This window comes from Botryllus schlosseri, chromosome 14 (assembly GCF_051294905.1).
Source record: "Botryllus schlosseri isolate E-star chromosome 14, Bs_hap1, whole genome shotgun sequence".
NCBI classification, from domain to species: domain Eukaryota; kingdom Metazoa; phylum Chordata; class Ascidiacea; order Stolidobranchia; family Styelidae; genus Botryllus; species Botryllus schlosseri.
This window is the reverse complement of record NC_137249.1, coordinates 9,397,840-9,414,659: the sequence shown is the minus strand read 5'-3', so window position 1 is coordinate 9,414,659 and position 16,820 is coordinate 9,397,840. Positions and strand designations below refer to the sequence as shown.

Sequence of the window (16,820 nt, the reverse complement as noted above, 5' to 3'; positions counted from 1 at the left end):
GCAGTCGAACTCCCACATTACGGAAAATCGCGGTCGATTAGCGGGAGTCGGCATTTTTGCAAACGGCCGCCTTCGATTCGAAACACCGCAATACCGGTACCCGCGACCGCAAAACCCACCTTATTGTGAACCGCACCTGTCCAAAACCCTAACTCGTCAAATTTCTCGATGCGGTACAGAAATATATTCATCAGCGTGTTCAACATGAAAAGCAAACAAAACCACGAAACGTAGAATCATAGCGATTCCGAAAACGAGCGGGAAACGGTTTCCGCGGGTGACGCAAGAGCGAGCAGAGTCGAAGAAACACGTTTTCGAGGCGCGAGTCAGCTGCTCAATCGCACGACCACGGTGCCGGCCCTTCCCGTGTTCAAATTCGGTTCGTACCTCCATTCGTTTTTCTCGGGGCAGTACGATTCGCACGTGACGAGATACGATTGACCTGTGAAGGCGCGCAAAAAACAGATTGACGTCTCGAAATACAACGTGAAGCAAGCGATCTAGAATGCATCGTAGTACCGTCGTAGCCTCCACAAGCATAAAGTCTTCCGCCCATCACGCAGATTCCCACAGCGTCTCTGGGAACGCTCATAGGCGCGACAACAGTCCATTGATCCGTCACGGGGTCATATCTGTTACAGAATAGAGCTCCGGGAGTGACGGATAAGTTTCTATCTGGTCGTTTGATTCCACGTTGATATGCCGCAACATTTGGGCCTAGTTTTAGAGCTAAAGGTAAACGGTTGTCCGACATTTGACCATGCGACACAATGAAAAACTACAGTTGATCATTCGACACTTCAGCACGAGACTTTATAATCGTAAAAAGAACCCTAACCTAACCCTAATTTTAACCCACATGCCCAAGTGTCGTATGCTGAAGTGTCCCATGCTTACATGTCCACACACCCAGGTAAATTTCAATCGATATCTACTCTTCGTCAGTCTGAAAATACAGCCCATGAGCACTGATCAGACACGGCGCGATTACTGCACCACTGTAATCGATTACGATTACCACTGTAATCGATTACGATTACAGTATACCTTTATTTTCTATTATTACTCAGAGATCTTTTGACATGTCTTGGAAATCACTACTTGTACTTTGCGGGAAAATTTACGGCGTTAATTCTACTTCCACTTGACCATGTCCGGCTATTTGTTTCCCTCGCGTTCGTTGTTATAGGCTTTGAGCCCGGTGACAAGCAAGCATACACTGCATCCACACTACCTGTCCACGGTTTCTTGCAGTCTGGACATCTGATTGCTGGCCGGTGCGTCGTGGCCACCAATCGCGTAAATACAACCTCCACACACCCCGACGCCGACTCCGCCTCTGCGTTTCAGCATGGCAGCTCGACTCGTCCATTTGTTGGTATGCGGATCGAAACATTCCACAGACCGCAGGCATGAGCTTCCATCCCGACCGCCCACCGCGTACAGCCTGTAATAGATCGGGCACCGGATAAATGTGCGGGATACGAAAAGATCGCTCATAGGTAAAACTTGTTTCGGCTCGTGTATATCCCTAGATGGCGCTAATCGGCCAAGTTGTGAAACAATTGGACGCAGTCTTCTTCAAAGATAAGTTGTTCGAACATCGAAATTCTTTACCGATTTAATCTGTCATTTGAGACCATATTGTATTTTAGAGTGCGGTGCCCCTTCAAGCAACTAGATCTCAAAATCTTCAAGTCATCATGGACAGATATTAGCAGTTAGCAGCTATGCATCGCTGACTGGCAATCAATCGAACCTAAAGAATATAAGAATATCGGCTGATATTTCAAGAGCTTTTGATCACCCAGACCTTAAGGAGTTAGAATCGATACAGTACCTTGTATGCTACATCTTGATTATATGACAAGGCAAATCCCAAGGGCCTTGAGGGAGTATCATTTGTCCCTTCAAGCAGAAATAAACCAAAAATAAAGTGTCCTAATTCAATTGGACAGTCAGTGATCAATTGCATTGTAGACATGTGTACCCAAGGGAATTTTGCTTGCAGTTTGTGATCGTGGACCAAGTGTAAATATAGGCAAAGTCTTTCTATTCAAATAAGGCTTAGCGGAAGAGAGAGCTAGAGACAGATTACGAATTTTGCTTGTTCTAAGGTCACTGCGCAGAATGTAAACGGATTGGATTGCATGAGGATTTCAAACCTGCTCACGTATAAGCATAATCAAGAAAAGGTATACTATAGCTGAATTTTAACCATGGAACTTGCTCGTTTTGATACCTAGCGGAGCAATGAATTTTGGGTATAGTTGGGACAAACAAAACCAAATATTGCTTAACCAAATATTGCATAACCAAATAGTACAATATACGTATTCAAAGCTGATTGACTGTGCGAACATTAGCCAACACTATCGTTTTGTTTATGACATTGATCGAAAAATGAACATACTTTCCCAGCAAAACCGCAATGCCGAGTGTGCTTCTCGGATGCGCCATTGGCGCCACAAAGCTCCAAGAACGTGCTTGCGGGTCCCAACGTTCCACAGTGTTGAGATAACTCCAACCGTCATGACCACCCACTGCATACAGGGGACCGTTCAGCTCGGCGACACCTGTAAACGGAACGTCGAATGATGCAGGACTGCAGGATGGTTCAACGTTGACTGTACAACGAAATAGACCTCGGCATCCAGACGCAATTCCATTTAAAATTAGAAAAAATTAGACCGAGACACTTACACAAGGTGCGTTAAGACTGAATAGACTTAAGATAGATAGTCTACGAATGCCGGATGACCTGTCCTTTCTCGATTAATATGCTACAGATAGCCAAATCTACAACTGTATTTTAACCTTTCCGTAGACGTCAAAGTAGTCTTTGCTGGTATTGCGTAGCTGTTTTCCGTTATTTATATCCAGATATGTACTCGGTAACATTTGTCATGTAATGTTACTACCATATCTTGCCCTTTTGCTAGTTGTTAGTTTTCGTTATAATAACGTCATACGGACAAAATAGTTTCTACACTTCAAATTGGATTAACCCTACTACTAACGTTTGAGAGTCCAAAATTTTTAGTGAATATGTTACCAATACGAGGTTATTGTTTCGCGTGTTGTAGAAATATAAATAATGTTGTAAATTACTACACAAGTAAAAGCAGTAGCGATTTCCAAGTAAGAAAAAGTAAGTATTCTGGGCCTAGTTTTGCCCTAAAACTGACAAAGTAGAAGTAGTCCAAAACCATACCCACTTAAGTAGTGCAAGCAGATAAAACCTATTCGAATACTCCAAAAAGTAGAAGTTCTTCGTTACTGACCACCTCGGAACCATGCTCCAATGTACTAAGTGCAACAAATGTTTTAGAAAACTAAAGTGTTACGTGTAAAGTTGTCCAAGTTATAAGATTGTGATTTGAAAGTAGAAATGAAACAAATCACACTTGGAGAGCATCAGGATTGTAACCAAGTCACAAGATTCCGAGTTGCAAGTCAATCTCACGTCATTTGCATTTCAAGTCCGAGTCCAAGTCAGTTAGTAGAGTGCTGAGTCCGAGCGTTTTGACTCGAGTCCGAGTCCAATTGTTGACTGTTCAGTTTTCAGTTCAATCCGGTTCGACCCACTCCCACTCTTTTCAACTCTGCCCGAGTGATATGATGCCTCGCATTCATAATACAGCAATTTTTCTCAGTCTCAACAGTTTCTGACCTTATTATCCAAGTATCAGGACTGATAGACGAAGTACCAATAATGTGATAACTTTACTATTCTTCGAAGTTGCAATGAAATGTCTGTCCAGGCCGTCCTAGTCTCGAGTCATATGACTCGGTTCGAGCCATGCACAATGACTTGAGTACAAGTCGGGACAATGCAAAAATTTACTCCAGTCTATAGTCATTTTACGCATTTGAAAAAATGACTCGAGTGAAGTCGAGTCACCAAAAAATCGTGACTCGAGTCATTACAACCCTGGACAGCATCACTCACCGAGACCGTGTCTGTGCGTCGCGACTGCGGGCAGGGAATTCCAGACTTTGGTTTTGGCGTTGAAACACTCCACAGAGTTCAAGGTTTTCAAGCCGTCGCGTCCGCCCACGATGAAAAGCTTGTCCTCCAGGATCGCCACCCCGAATTGCAAACGACGACCAGTCATCGAAGCAAATGTCGTCCAAGAATTGCTTCTCGGGTCGAAACGCTCGATAGTGCCGGCGCCTGACGAATTCATTGCGCAATCGGGTTAATATTATCGTGGCAAATAAAGTGATTGCGACAATGGATTGACAGGCTTGGTCACAAAACAAAGGCAGTAGTCACTAGAGCCGGGTCGATAATACAGAGTCGATATCATACTTTGAAAGAAATATTGATATCGTCTGTTTAGGTAAAAAACTATCGGCAATGTCACAACATGGTCGGATGGAGTCAGGGAAATATAATCTGGCACTAATAGACTCGGAATATTGATATAATGCATATAGCGAACAGGTGTCCAGATGCCGCCTTTCTACCGTAGTTTATTTCTGTCCAATAGTCCAGGCATAGCAATGGCTTCAAAACTATCCAACTAGATGTTTCGAAATTTTAAAAATGTGCTTCAAGCTAGACGTCATATCTTTTGAATATCAGATGAATATATCGGGGTTATCGCACTGGTGAAGGTGCTAATTACCGTTTTTTTCGATATCGGTCAGGCTCTATTAGTCATACTGCGAAAACAACTCTGCACACTAGTTCAGACACACTCAAAATGACATGACCCAAGATTCTTGAAAAATTGACGGAAAAAGCGATTCTCCACAGCAAATTTCTTTCGAAGCGTCATCGTTTTGGGAAATACCAATATATTTGCCCAAACGTATATCGGTATATTGGTGCTATACAGATCACAGCGACCGAACATACTATGATAGAAGAGTGTACTTTGCAACACATATAAGCAAGAATATGCGCAGTACATTGTACAATAAAAGCTTACAATGTACGTCTGGATTAGTTGCATAGCTTGTTTATGGCGGCACACCAGGCTATCATGGGTAGGGATGGGCATCAAATTCTTTATCATCCCACATGAATCAAATCAGAATATCAAATCAACGGACGAAGCGCTTTCATGCTCAGAGATCCTTTTCAATTTGAAGCGACATCGCATAAAGGCACTTCAGTTGCATTAGCACTCAACTACCTCATTCAAGAATCATGCCCATTCATGCTAATGTCGAGTTGAGATGTCCCGCTACCCTGAACATAATTGATGAACGGGAAGGTGTCAATATCACAGATGCTTCTCCAGTTGATCTCGGCCATCCGATACAAATTATCCTCGGAAAGGTAGTTATAGAGACGGTTCGGAATGATGAAGTATAGCGGTGTCAAGCATCAAAGTTAATCGATCCCTTGAAAGGATCTCTATGGTTTCCAATCGAGCAAACAAATGTTTTCAAACTCCAGCTATCTTTACGCCAACGTATTCCCGTTGCTGGAAGCAACACGACTGTGACACCATTACGTCACTTGGGACCTGTGATCATTTCGTTACAAAATACAGTTCTATCTTGAATGCGACCCACTGAGCAAATCACTTTGAATTTCATTGTGATCGACAAATATCTCACGGTGATTCGATTTGTGCCAAATTTCCATCGTCTGATCCGAATCAGTTGTTTGATTTGATTTCGCCCATCCCTAATTCCGAGCATTTAAACTCTCAATACGCGACGTCATTACGTCGCAGACACAAAATAATAAGGCCGTTTCGTGCACTTCAACGCCCCGATACAATGTCCATAAAATAGCATGCCATGAATTGTATCATGTTGCGATGAACACTGCGTGTCGCGTGATTGGGATGGGTCAAATCGCGAGCATTCTTGGGAAAGCTAGTGGTCGAATCTCCTATTTGTGAGGCCGACCGAACACATGACTAGCACGGCTGATCCAAGATCGCTGTTTACAGTTATTTGCCAATAGCGTCAACATGGGAAGTGGACCCATTAATATCGAAATAAAAACAGTAGGTGGGCCAAACACAAAACAAGGAGATTCACTTCACAGATTTGACCCATACCCTCCATGCTTTGAGGAAATAGTCAGTCCGCATGGCACCAACGAAACACCCAACTCACTTGAAAATCCTGACGTGGCGAAACATAAATGTGATTAAAAATTAACATTACAGCCGATTAACAAAAACATAAGTATGTAGCCGATGTAACAGAGAATATCACACAAAGTTCTTGGTTTGGATGACTGCAAAGTATTGCGGAACACAAAGTTAAATCAACAAAAACCAGGTGGTTAAAGTTAGAGTGATGTCATCAATTTATACTCAAGTAGAAATAGTGATTTCTGAGTAAGCTAAAAATTGAGTGTTCTAGGACCAGTTACGCCTAAAAAGTAGGCTAAAGACTTAACCATGAGCGTAAGTAAAGTATATACCTTGAAAAACTACAAGTACTTCTTTACCAACCACCTCTGACAGCAAATGTCCATCTGTCTGTCGCAAATGCGCAGCAGTCGTGGATTTATAAGAAATTACTTCAATCATATCATCCACCACACAAAAACAGAACTCCGTTTCACCTGCCAATGTCGCTCAAGACTGCGAAAACGAGAAATCACCAGATTTTATCGCGACAACACCAAACGTGGCCTGCTAGTGGTTCAATTGACGACACCGGTTCGACGGTTCGACCAGTTTACACAACGCCACGCATGCTACAGTCAGGCATGTTACATACCTTTTCCACTGTCTATGCCTCCGATGGCGTACAGAAAACCCATTGTGGACTTTCTTGGCGATTGTGCCGGCGGGCAGCGCTCGGACATCATGTGGTACATGAAGCTCTGCACGACTAGGTGCTGACACGCGAGAGACTCTCGGATCAACGGGTGCGGCTGAACGTTATCGGCGAGAAACTGCAAAGTACGGGTTTGCGATAGTCTCGAAATTCCATGCAAACGCCACGCTTATTTGAATTGTTGTAGGGCGGAAACAACGATTCTAGTACTCAAATCTGGGTTGAGAATCAATTGAAATGATTAGTGGAGGGTAGACTAAATACTCATGGTTCAGAAATAAAATAAAATATTTTGATTGAAGTGTAACTTGCATTAAAAACTTGCGGACAAAAAATGCCGGTGCGAGGGAATCGTACCGTAATCGCGTGTTAGAAACCTCGATATGTACCGTTCTAATTGTGCTAGGTAGTCGCGGTTAATTTCTGTGAATAGATATTCGTGCAAGTTCATTGAAACCTTATTATTTGACATTAATTATGCCTAAAACGTGAAAATCCGATATGAATCACCGTAAACAAATGTGTTACAAATATGCTGTCCCGTCAACGGGTGCGTCTTCGACCACTCTCAGATAGTGCACTATATCTTTCGTTCCAGCTGTCCTAGGCTGTAGCAGTTTCTTTCTGCGAAAATCCAGTATCCGTACAAGTCCACTCATATCTTCATATTGGATATTCGTTCTATATAAGGTGTTCAAAAGCTATGTGATAGGCCGTAGGACAAAAATATCCGCCAGTTACATGGTCTCACGGAAACGCATAGCTGAACACTGAACAGTTGAACACTCGTCCCACAACGTGATATATCTCGAGTTGTAATAGTGATATACCTTCATAGATTGTTTGTGTGAATTGCTGTTTCCTATACCATTCTACTAGTATCAAAATAAAGGCTAATAGTCATGTATAAATCGTTATAAGAACAATCTTACTCAGCGTATTTACACCAGCTAATGTGCCAATATGTATTTATGGTTGGCTGTAGTTTTCATATAACAATTAACAATCTATATTGATTTGAGTGGTGCAATCGGCTGCGCATTGAAGTTTTGAATCGAACGATGCCTAGGTTACCATGTTCGGATCCCATGAAGGTACAATTTTTAAATTTTTAAATAGGAAGTAAAATTTGTCTGAAATGGCAGCGGGTGCCAACCGGTTAAATCATCAGCGCTGTTATGACGTCATTACAGGTGGTACTTGAATACTCGTCTCCCCCAGATACTCGATTTTTCGCAGCCCTACCAGTGGGTGTATTTTTAGACGTTAAGAGTACCAACGTCAGGTTTAGCGTATGAGAACCATAAGCCTCTTTCTAGATGTAAACCATGTAATGGCAAACCTCTTTTGAGACGTTAGTCAATCGGACGCGCGAAAGCAGTTCAGGCAACATGTCCTTCCTCTTGTCGGTGTTATACTCGACCCACGCCAACACCGCTTTGAACATATCTTCCTCTTTCGAGATATTAATATCATCACTTTCCACCAGCAGGGAAATCTACAGAAAAAAGGCATTTTGAATAAAAAGTTATACAAACATGCCATTCAGGGCAGAGAACTTCAGAATTACACGAGCTAATAACTTCATACTGTAAATTTTCTCTGATAAAGCTTTTCGACCGACTGTCATCAGTAGCGAACGTCTGTTTAGTACTTACATGAATTAAATTTGTTGTTTGTGTGGTGTAATAATAATAATACTTACTTGTAAGTTGTTAACATTTCTTGTGTATTGTTACTACAGTACACTGTCTTAGTTTTTTTACATTATTCCCTCAGCCAATCAAATTATTGTTACATTTCGAATCAGAACAACAGTTTTGCCGAGTTTTGATGAGAGTCAGCCGAAAATTGAATTGAATTGAATTGAATTGATTACCAATAAGAAGGTACTGTTTCCTGTACCGGCAATTGATTTTGAAAAAAAGTCAGCTTCATTTATTTGAATTTAAATGCAGTCGTCCAATTTTAATGCAATCTGGAATCATTCAAGACATATTATACTGTATCAAAAAGGCGTGATTTTGGGATCAGTGGGATTAGGCATGCTATGCAGTAAGAAAGCATGTAGGCGAAATAAAACAGTAGTCGTTAGTATTTTAGATTGAAAATTTCCATTCTAAAAGTCCTTCTTATGCTGCGAAACAACACCAGACTGAGATCCAACCCGACGTATGCTGATCTGAATCTGCTACAGCTGTGACTTTTAGGACATCCATAATTCCCAGATTGCTATAGCAAGCCGGCCATGCATAATGCATCGCTAATTGCTGGGCATTTGTGTGACTAATATTGATGACAGACGGTATCGCGCAAACACAAATGATCCAGATTCACATCTGTTGGGTAAGGTATATATTTCAGAAAGTGATATACAGCAATTGATTTTTCAATTAGTGAATGATTAATAACAGAATAAAGTGCTGAGACACGTTGGAATCTTTGTGTTTCACTTCACGTTTTTGTGGCTTTTCCAATTAAACAATAAATTTATCTTGTCCTTCAAAGATTTTTGATTCAAATTCCATGTTATCATCGCATATCAGGCAAAAAAAAAATGCCAAAGCTAAAAGACAACGCACCTGTTTGTACGGCAGTTGCAGAAACTCGCGATTTTGCGCTACGTCGCTGAAATGTTCCTGTGGATTTATTTTTTCATATTAGAAGGACGGAAACATACATACATTTTTACCATAATCTCTGTCACCAAGGCTGACACATACATAGTAAGAAGTGAGCAACTTCAAGAGAAATTTCACCAGTTACAAAAGTATAGCTTCATTATCATATCACCATTTACAATTCTGACATCCAAGCCAGATAACCATAACACTGTTCAATTTTGAAAAGCCAAAATCAGACAAGCTCAAACACAGAAAGAAGAGATTATACAGTGTACTGTGAATATGAATTTTAAATATCGATGACGCGAAACCCGAAAACAATGCCCTAGCCATTTCCTCACCATGCAGTATAAGTGCGCTGCCTTGTGCAGCTCGGAACATCCCTGAATGTCCGCAAACCGATGTATGCCGAGACAGTTCGAAGGATGCAACTGATTTCTGAGGAAGTCGCACGAGGCTTCAAGCACAGCCGTCAACTGCAGTAAGTTCGCAGTCGTCAATAGCCTTTCGACGTTGTCTTCCCGAATTTCCACTTTCCCTAAAATAATTGAAATACGGACCGTGTTGAAACTGAATATGCCAGTAATGCCTATGATTCTTTGTGAATTGTAGATAATTCTCGGGCCGTCCGCCCGTAGTGAAAAACGTATCAGTTGCAATCAGACTACAAACTACCCATTTGGCTGGTTTACGGTCAACTAACTAACGTTTTTTACGTAGTTCTAGTTGAGGATTTTGAAAATTGAGTAGTTTAAGTTGCACTTTTTGAAAATCTAGCAGTTTGTATAAGTCTGGTTGTAATGCAATGCCAGTAATAATTTGACAACAGTGGTAAGTTAAGAGTAGATATTTCAGTTCGAACAAGCTGCAGAAATACATCAGTCACATCATGCATTATATTCATGCGATGGCTGATGCAGTCCTGTGACCAGGAAATTGCGTTGCTCATGGATGATGGTTACAGTAAATACAAAATTTTGATAACGCAAGTGCATTACTGAGTGTGCGAGTAATCTGAATTCCGCTAACATTCAGGAGTAGACATAGGGACACATCTGCAATGACAATATCACCGTACAACATCATATCACGATGGAAGCAAGTATTGTTGATACACTTGCTAACCTAATTTTTCTTCAGATTAAGTCGACATTGCCTCTGTCCTATCTCGACAAGAGTCCAGCCCACGTTTATGACCTGTGATTGTTCGTGACCGTTTGTGACCTGTGTTGTTGAACTAATATATCGAAAGCATTTGAAAATCCGTGACACCAAAAATGTGAGTCAAAACATCATTTCCACAAGATGAGACATTGAAATTTTGCAACATACCGAAGTCAGCTGGAGACATTTTTTTAAAATGTAACTCAATTTCAACAAGTTACAAAGTTGAAGTGAAATTCAGATAAACTTTTATGCTTAAAGCTGCAATACCAAATTCATAGGCAGTAACGTATCTGCATCAAAATGGCTATCCCACCTAGCAGTTGAATGTCATTTTCAAAAGCCACCGACAGCTACTAAAATTTCACAAAAAACACATACCCGAGTACATGTACTTGACAAGTTCTTCCAGCGCATCAGGGTCCACATCTGTCAATTCAACTTCTGATTGCGAAGACTCGCGAAGACTGTTGTTGAACATTGCATGGAAATAATCAGAGGTCGAAGAAAGAACAAGCTTGTGAGCAGGAATCCTTTTTGAATTTACTGAAAGTAAGATAAGATATTGTCAATAAGTCACAAATCAATTTATCCAAGCAGTAATTGTTGGCAACATGTCTAGAATCCTTTATGTTAGTATAGTGCCTGCATGCAAAACATATTCATGTAGTCTATCTAGAACAACTTGGATATGGATATAAGATGTAGATAAGTTGATTGTCAATTGACTAGAAAAGTTGGAATGATCTATATTCAGATTATATGATGATGAAAATGTTTTCAATGAAAATAAGATTCCTGATTAGGTCAAACTATTGTTAATTCAATTCACTTACCTACAAGAACCACATCACACAGCTCTTGCCTGTCCAGATGGTTTGCAATTCTTGACATTGTGACCACAGAATGAGACGGATTAGAAAATGCCATCTAATATATCTAAGCTGATTACCTGCCAGAATAAAGAGAATGAGACGGTCCTATTAAATCACACTTACGCCATAAAGATCGTTTTTGAGCAAATACATTCTGTGGTATGTAAATTTGAAGAAGCAAAATGATAATTTAGTACGCTAACGGATCAAAAGTTAAATATGCAATGCAATAGAATTTGAGTTAAATTACAATACAAAGTGCCCTCATAGATTTATGTAGCTCCAGCCTCTTTAGAAAGAATGACAACAAAGTGGTAAGACAAACTTAATTCTACCGACATTATCAAGTTAATAAAGCTTATGGACGATAATCATTTATCTTCAACAAAAAATTCTAAAAGTGACAGTTTAGGCAATATGATTTCAGTTATTTCTTATGACTTGCTTCAAACTAACTTTGCCAATCATAAAAGGAAAAAAAACGGCATTGCACATTGACCTAACTTGAGCAGTCACCCGCCTTAGGGACCGGAATCGCATATTCTTCCTTCCGTTCTATCTAGTAACTTCATATTTGTATGACCAAACGAAAGAGTAGTTTACTCCATACTGAAATTAATGCAGCATTGGTAGTTTAGGTTGGCTGATATGATGGGTTTGTCTGAAAATAACCTTTGAACCTTATTGCACAGAAAATAGACAGACATAGGCCTCTATTCACATACGGTGCTCACATTCTAATACTCAATCAATGTGCATGAGAAGACAAAAATGACATAAAGCATAGTCACAAGTTATCCGCCCATAAGATATGCCTCCCCAATTGAGAAAAAGTTGAGTATATCTCATTCGATAGTTTTATAACGGCAGTTACCTGATCTTAAGACAATCGTCAAAGCCTCTAACATAATGTCAGTTGTTGCGCAGTTATAGACATACATATCATCAAGATCAACATATATATCATGATTGGCGGGTAATGGAAAACAATAGACGAGTCCCATTACGCCCGATTAGACAGGAGTGGTGATCATTTTGGCCCTGGACCACAAACATGAGGCTATATATATATACGACAGTCACTCATATTCAATCGAACGACCTGCATTAAACTAGTCCAAAATATAGGCTACGTGGCACTTGAAGCAGATTTTCGATAGTGGCCTGATTTTCCACCCTTTTTCTCAAGCAATTGAATATCACCTATTACAATATTTTGAGAAACTCCCTTGCACATATCATAAATAGTCAACGCAGCAATCGACACCGCAGTCAATGCTTCCATCTCAACTCCCGTTTGCCCAACACTTACCGCAGTTCCTGCAATATTTACAGCATTACTTTCCTCATTCAGTGAAAGATTCAATTTGACATTGCTGAGAGGAACATGATGACACAACGGAATTAACCTGTGGCATTCCTTAGCGCCCATTATCCCAGCGAGTGTGGCTACGGACAGGACGTCTCCTTTTTTCAATTGGTTATCCTGCAATAACTTGAAAGTGTCTTGTTGCAATGACACTATTGCTGACGCGGTAGCTTCTCGCTTCGTCGGTACCTTGTCACTGACATCTACCATCTTTGCTTTTCCATGCTGGTCGCTGTGAGTCAGGGCATTCCGAATCGCTATCACGGAATTATTCCACGTTCGTAAGCTCCCTTCGATATCTGACGATCGAATGCTAGTCGTGATTCCACTGGCGGTATTATATTGAAGAAACTTACGAGCTACTTGCTCCAAGCAACGGAATGACATCGCAATGGTGCCCCTGTTGCGGTTTGTTTTAGTAACAAATCGCTTTGTGTTTACAACTTGGGAGGAGGCAAGCAGAGATTAGCGGATTTGAAATTTCTATATCCTAATCCAATCCAAATCCGAACCTGCAAATCCAAATCCTAATCCTAATCCATAACTTTTTCATATTCAAGTCCATGTCCAATCCTAATCCGATTCTAACTGGAAATTTAGAAAAAATGCTAATTTATGCAAGGAAGAAATTGGAAAATTTTCTTTCACAACCAACGATTCCCTTGATTCAAGATAACTCAGTAACCATAAGTACAGTAATAACTGATCTGAATAAAGTTTGTCGCCATTCGCCACACTACAATTTTATCAGTTCAATACACCACAAAAATGCGATACAATGAAAAGACAAGAAGATGTCGAAGCGACAAGGAGTAGTCTATGGAATCTGACACCCACCTTGGCCTAGGCGATGTAAAGAGGAGGCATGCACGCACACTGAATGAAAGTAAAGAAGATGGTATAGAAAGAAGAATGCGACAAGAAATAGGGCGGCATGTCATGGGAAGCGAGATCGATAGGTCAGTCGTGGTCCGGTAATCTTGAGGATGGACTGTATTTATTTAGTAGTAATTGCTTGTATTTCGACTTGAATGTGGACATGCTCGTCGACTGTCGGATGGCCGGCGGGATACTGTTCCACACATCAGGTCCGGCATATTTGATGGAGCGATGATCTTTTCGGTCGATCATATGATATTTGGACGACGTGGACGCGCGTGTGTTGTACTTGTGCGCTTTTGATTCAGAGGTAAAGAAGTCATTGAAATATTCGGGGCAACGACCGCAGTGAAACTGATACATAAACTTGGATCAAGCAGTCTCGGGCTTTATTTATTTGCTCACTTACTATCAGTGCAAGCCTTTTTTTATTATGGCAAGCACTCAGATGATATCATAGCCTTTGCATCTCACCTAAGATCCATAGTTTATCGTAGCGCACTAGTCATAATCGCGGTTTAATGCCTCCTTGAAAGATCTGACGTCTATATACCAGAGATGAGCGGATTTGGAATTTCTATGTCCTAATCCAATCCAAATCCGAACCTTCAAATCCAAATCCTAATCCTCATCATCATCATCATTGGTTTATTAGCAATTTTATCAGTTCAATACACCACAAAAATGCGATACAATGAAAAGACAGGAAGATGTCGAAGCGACAAGGAGTAGTCTATGCAATCTGACACCCACCTTGGCCTAGGCGATGTAAAGAGGAGGCATGCACACTGAATGAAAGTAAAGAAGATAGTATAGAAAAAGAATGCGACAAGAAATCGGGCGGCATGTCATGGGAAGCGAGATCGATAGGTCAGTCGTGGTCCGGTAATCTTGAGGATGGACTGTATTTATTCAGTAGTAATTGCTTGTATTTCGACTAGAATGTGGACATGCTCGTCGACTGTCGGATGGCCGGCGGGATACTGTTCCACACATCAGGTCCGGCATATTTGATGGAGCGATTATCTTTTCGGTCGATCATATGATATTTGGACGACGTGGACGCGCGTGTGTTGTACTTGTGCGCTTTTGATTCAGAGGTAAAGAAGTCATTGAAATATTCGGGGCAACGACCACAGTGAAACTGGTACATAAACTTGGCGATTTCTAGTTTCCGCATATCTTCTATGTTTAGGACGCCGAATCTCTTCAGCAGCGACTTATTGGATGGGCAGCCAGGACCCTTTGGGGCCCTAGCTATGATTCGGAGTACTTTATGCTGTAGTTTCTGCAGTGGCTTGAGTGCAGTTTTACTGGCAGCCCCGCAACAGAGGATGCCATAATGTAACTTAGATTGGATTAAGGATTTAAAGAGTATCAGAAGAACCCATGCTGGCATGAAGCGCATAACTTTTTCTTATTCAAGTCCATGTCCAATCCTAATCCGATTCTAACTGGAAATTCAGAAAAAATGCTAATTTATACAAGGGAGGAATTGGAAATTTCTCTTTCACAACCAACGATTCCCTTGATTCAAGATAAGCTAGTAACCATAAGTACATTAATAACTGATCTGAATAAAGTTTGTCGCCATTCGCCACACGACATATCGATCTCCCTGAAAATAGGAAAATCCAATCCAAATCCGTTCAGAAAAAAATCTTTAATGCTAGTCCAATCCAAATCCGACAAAATTTCACAAATCCTGTTTTTTCAAATCCTAATCCATGCTCATTGCTCATCTCTGCTACCTCACTGGACGCCAACAAATGGTTGCGATCTCAGACACCTTGTCCTCTCCTCACCCGGTGACCTGCGGTGTGCCCCAGGGCTCAGTACTTGGACCGGTCCTTTTCACCTTATATGTCAACGACATTTTTGAAACCTCCTCATTGAACACCACACTGTTCGCTGATGATACTCACCTCCTCTCTTCCGCATCCTCGACGGCAGAGCTGGATGCCCTGACTGGTGACCAAATGCCCAAAGTCCATGAGTGGACGGCCCAGAACAACCTTTGCATAAACGCCTCGAAATCGCAATTGCTGACAGTCAATTCAAAAAATAACCTAACCGTTAATATCGCTGGTCAGCCCGTTTCCAACACAGATAATGCCAAATATCTCGGAGTTTTACTGGACTCGAACATGTCCTGGAAGAGTCATATTCAATCCCTAGAAACTAAATTATCACCGAAGTGCGGCCTGTTCTACAGCCTTGGGCGCTTCATGCCAGCATGGGTTCTCCTGATACTCTTTAAATCCTTAATCCAATCGAAGTTACATTATGGCATCCTCTGTTGGGGGGCTGCCAGTAAAACTGCACTCAAGCCACTGCAGAAACTACAGCATAAAGTGCTCCGAATCATAGCTAGGGCCCCAAAGGGGCCTGGCTGCCCATCCAATAAGTCGCTGCTGAAGAGATTCGGCGTCCTAAACATAGAAGATATGCGGAAACTAGAAATCGCCAAGTTTATGTATCAGTTTCACTGCGGTCGTTGCCCCGAATATTTCAATGACTTCTTTACCTCTGAATCAAAAGCGCACAAGTACAACACACGCGCGTCCACGTCGTCCAAATATCATATGATCGACCGAAAAGATCATCGCTCCATCAAATATGCCGGACCTGATGTGTGGAACAGTATCCCGCCGGCCATTCGACAGTCGACGAGCATGTCCACATTCAAGTCGAAATACAAGCAATTACTACTAAATAAATACAGTCCATCCTCAAGATTACCGGACCACGACTGACCTATCGATCTCGCTTCCCATGACATGCCGCCCTATTTCTTGTCGCTTTCTTTTTCTATACTGTATTCTTTACTTTCATTCAGTGTGCATGCCTCCTCTTTACTACGCCTAGGCCAAGGTGGGTGTCCGATTCCATTGACAAATCCAAGTCGCTTCGACATCTTCCTGTCTATTCATTGTATCGCATTTTTTGTGGTGTATTGAACTGATAAAATTGCTAATAAACCAATGATGATGATGATGCTATATATATACCACCGGATCACCTCATAGAATAAACGGCCGGGGTCGAATAAAAATCCTGTCAGTTGATTGAAACAATCCGGCTTCAAATGTACATTTCCAACTGACTGACACCTACCTACATGCCCATATATATAACACAACTTCG

At 41.3% G+C, this 16,820-nt stretch overlaps 2 protein-coding genes across 2 annotated transcripts; both read right to left on the bottom strand.

The window, feature by feature from the left end:
- Positions 1-169: 169 nt before the first annotated feature.
- LOC145455569 (kelch-like protein 5) lies at positions 170-13,245 on the bottom strand. The gene is made up of 11 exons (XM_080333555.1): positions 11,387-13,245; positions 10,932-11,096; positions 9,728-9,924; positions 9,345-9,401; positions 8,105-8,260; positions 6,703-6,880; positions 3,953-4,177; positions 2,414-2,576; positions 1,235-1,447; positions 520-632; positions 170-442 (listed from the first exon to the last, which is right to left on the bottom strand). Exons 1-11 carry the CDS (start codon positions 11,478-11,480, stop codon positions 327-329), a joined length of 1,677 nt encoding a protein of 558 aa, XP_080189681.1. The 5' UTR covers positions 11,481-13,245; the 3' UTR covers positions 170-326.
- LOC145456010 (cyclic pyranopterin monophosphate synthase-like) lies at positions 12,555-13,181 on the bottom strand. The gene has a single exon (XM_080334045.1). It carries the CDS (start codon positions 13,179-13,181, stop codon positions 12,555-12,557), a length of 627 nt encoding a protein of 208 aa, XP_080190171.1.
- Positions 13,246-16,820: the final 3,575 nt, after the last annotated feature.

What these genes read in the sequence shown, in the direction of transcription:
- LOC145456010 (XM_080334045.1), bottom strand. Translation starts at nt 13,181, where the DNA reads ATGTCATTCCGTTGCTTGGAGCAAGTAGCTCGTAAGTTTCTTCAATAT.
- LOC145455569 (XM_080333555.1), bottom strand. Translation starts at nt 11,480, where the DNA reads ATGGCATTTTCTAATCCGTCTCATTCTGTGGTCACAATGTCAAGAATT. An exon ending in TGCAACTGCCGTACAAACAG is followed by an intron (nt 8,261 to 9,344) that starts GTGCGTTGTCTT and finishes TTTTTTCTGTAG; the next exon opens with ATTTCCCTGCTGGTGGAAAG. An exon ending in GACGCACAGACACGGTCTCG is followed by an intron (nt 2,577 to 3,952) that starts GTGAGTGATGCT and finishes TTCCGTTTACAG; the next exon opens with GTGTCGCCGAGCTGAACGGT.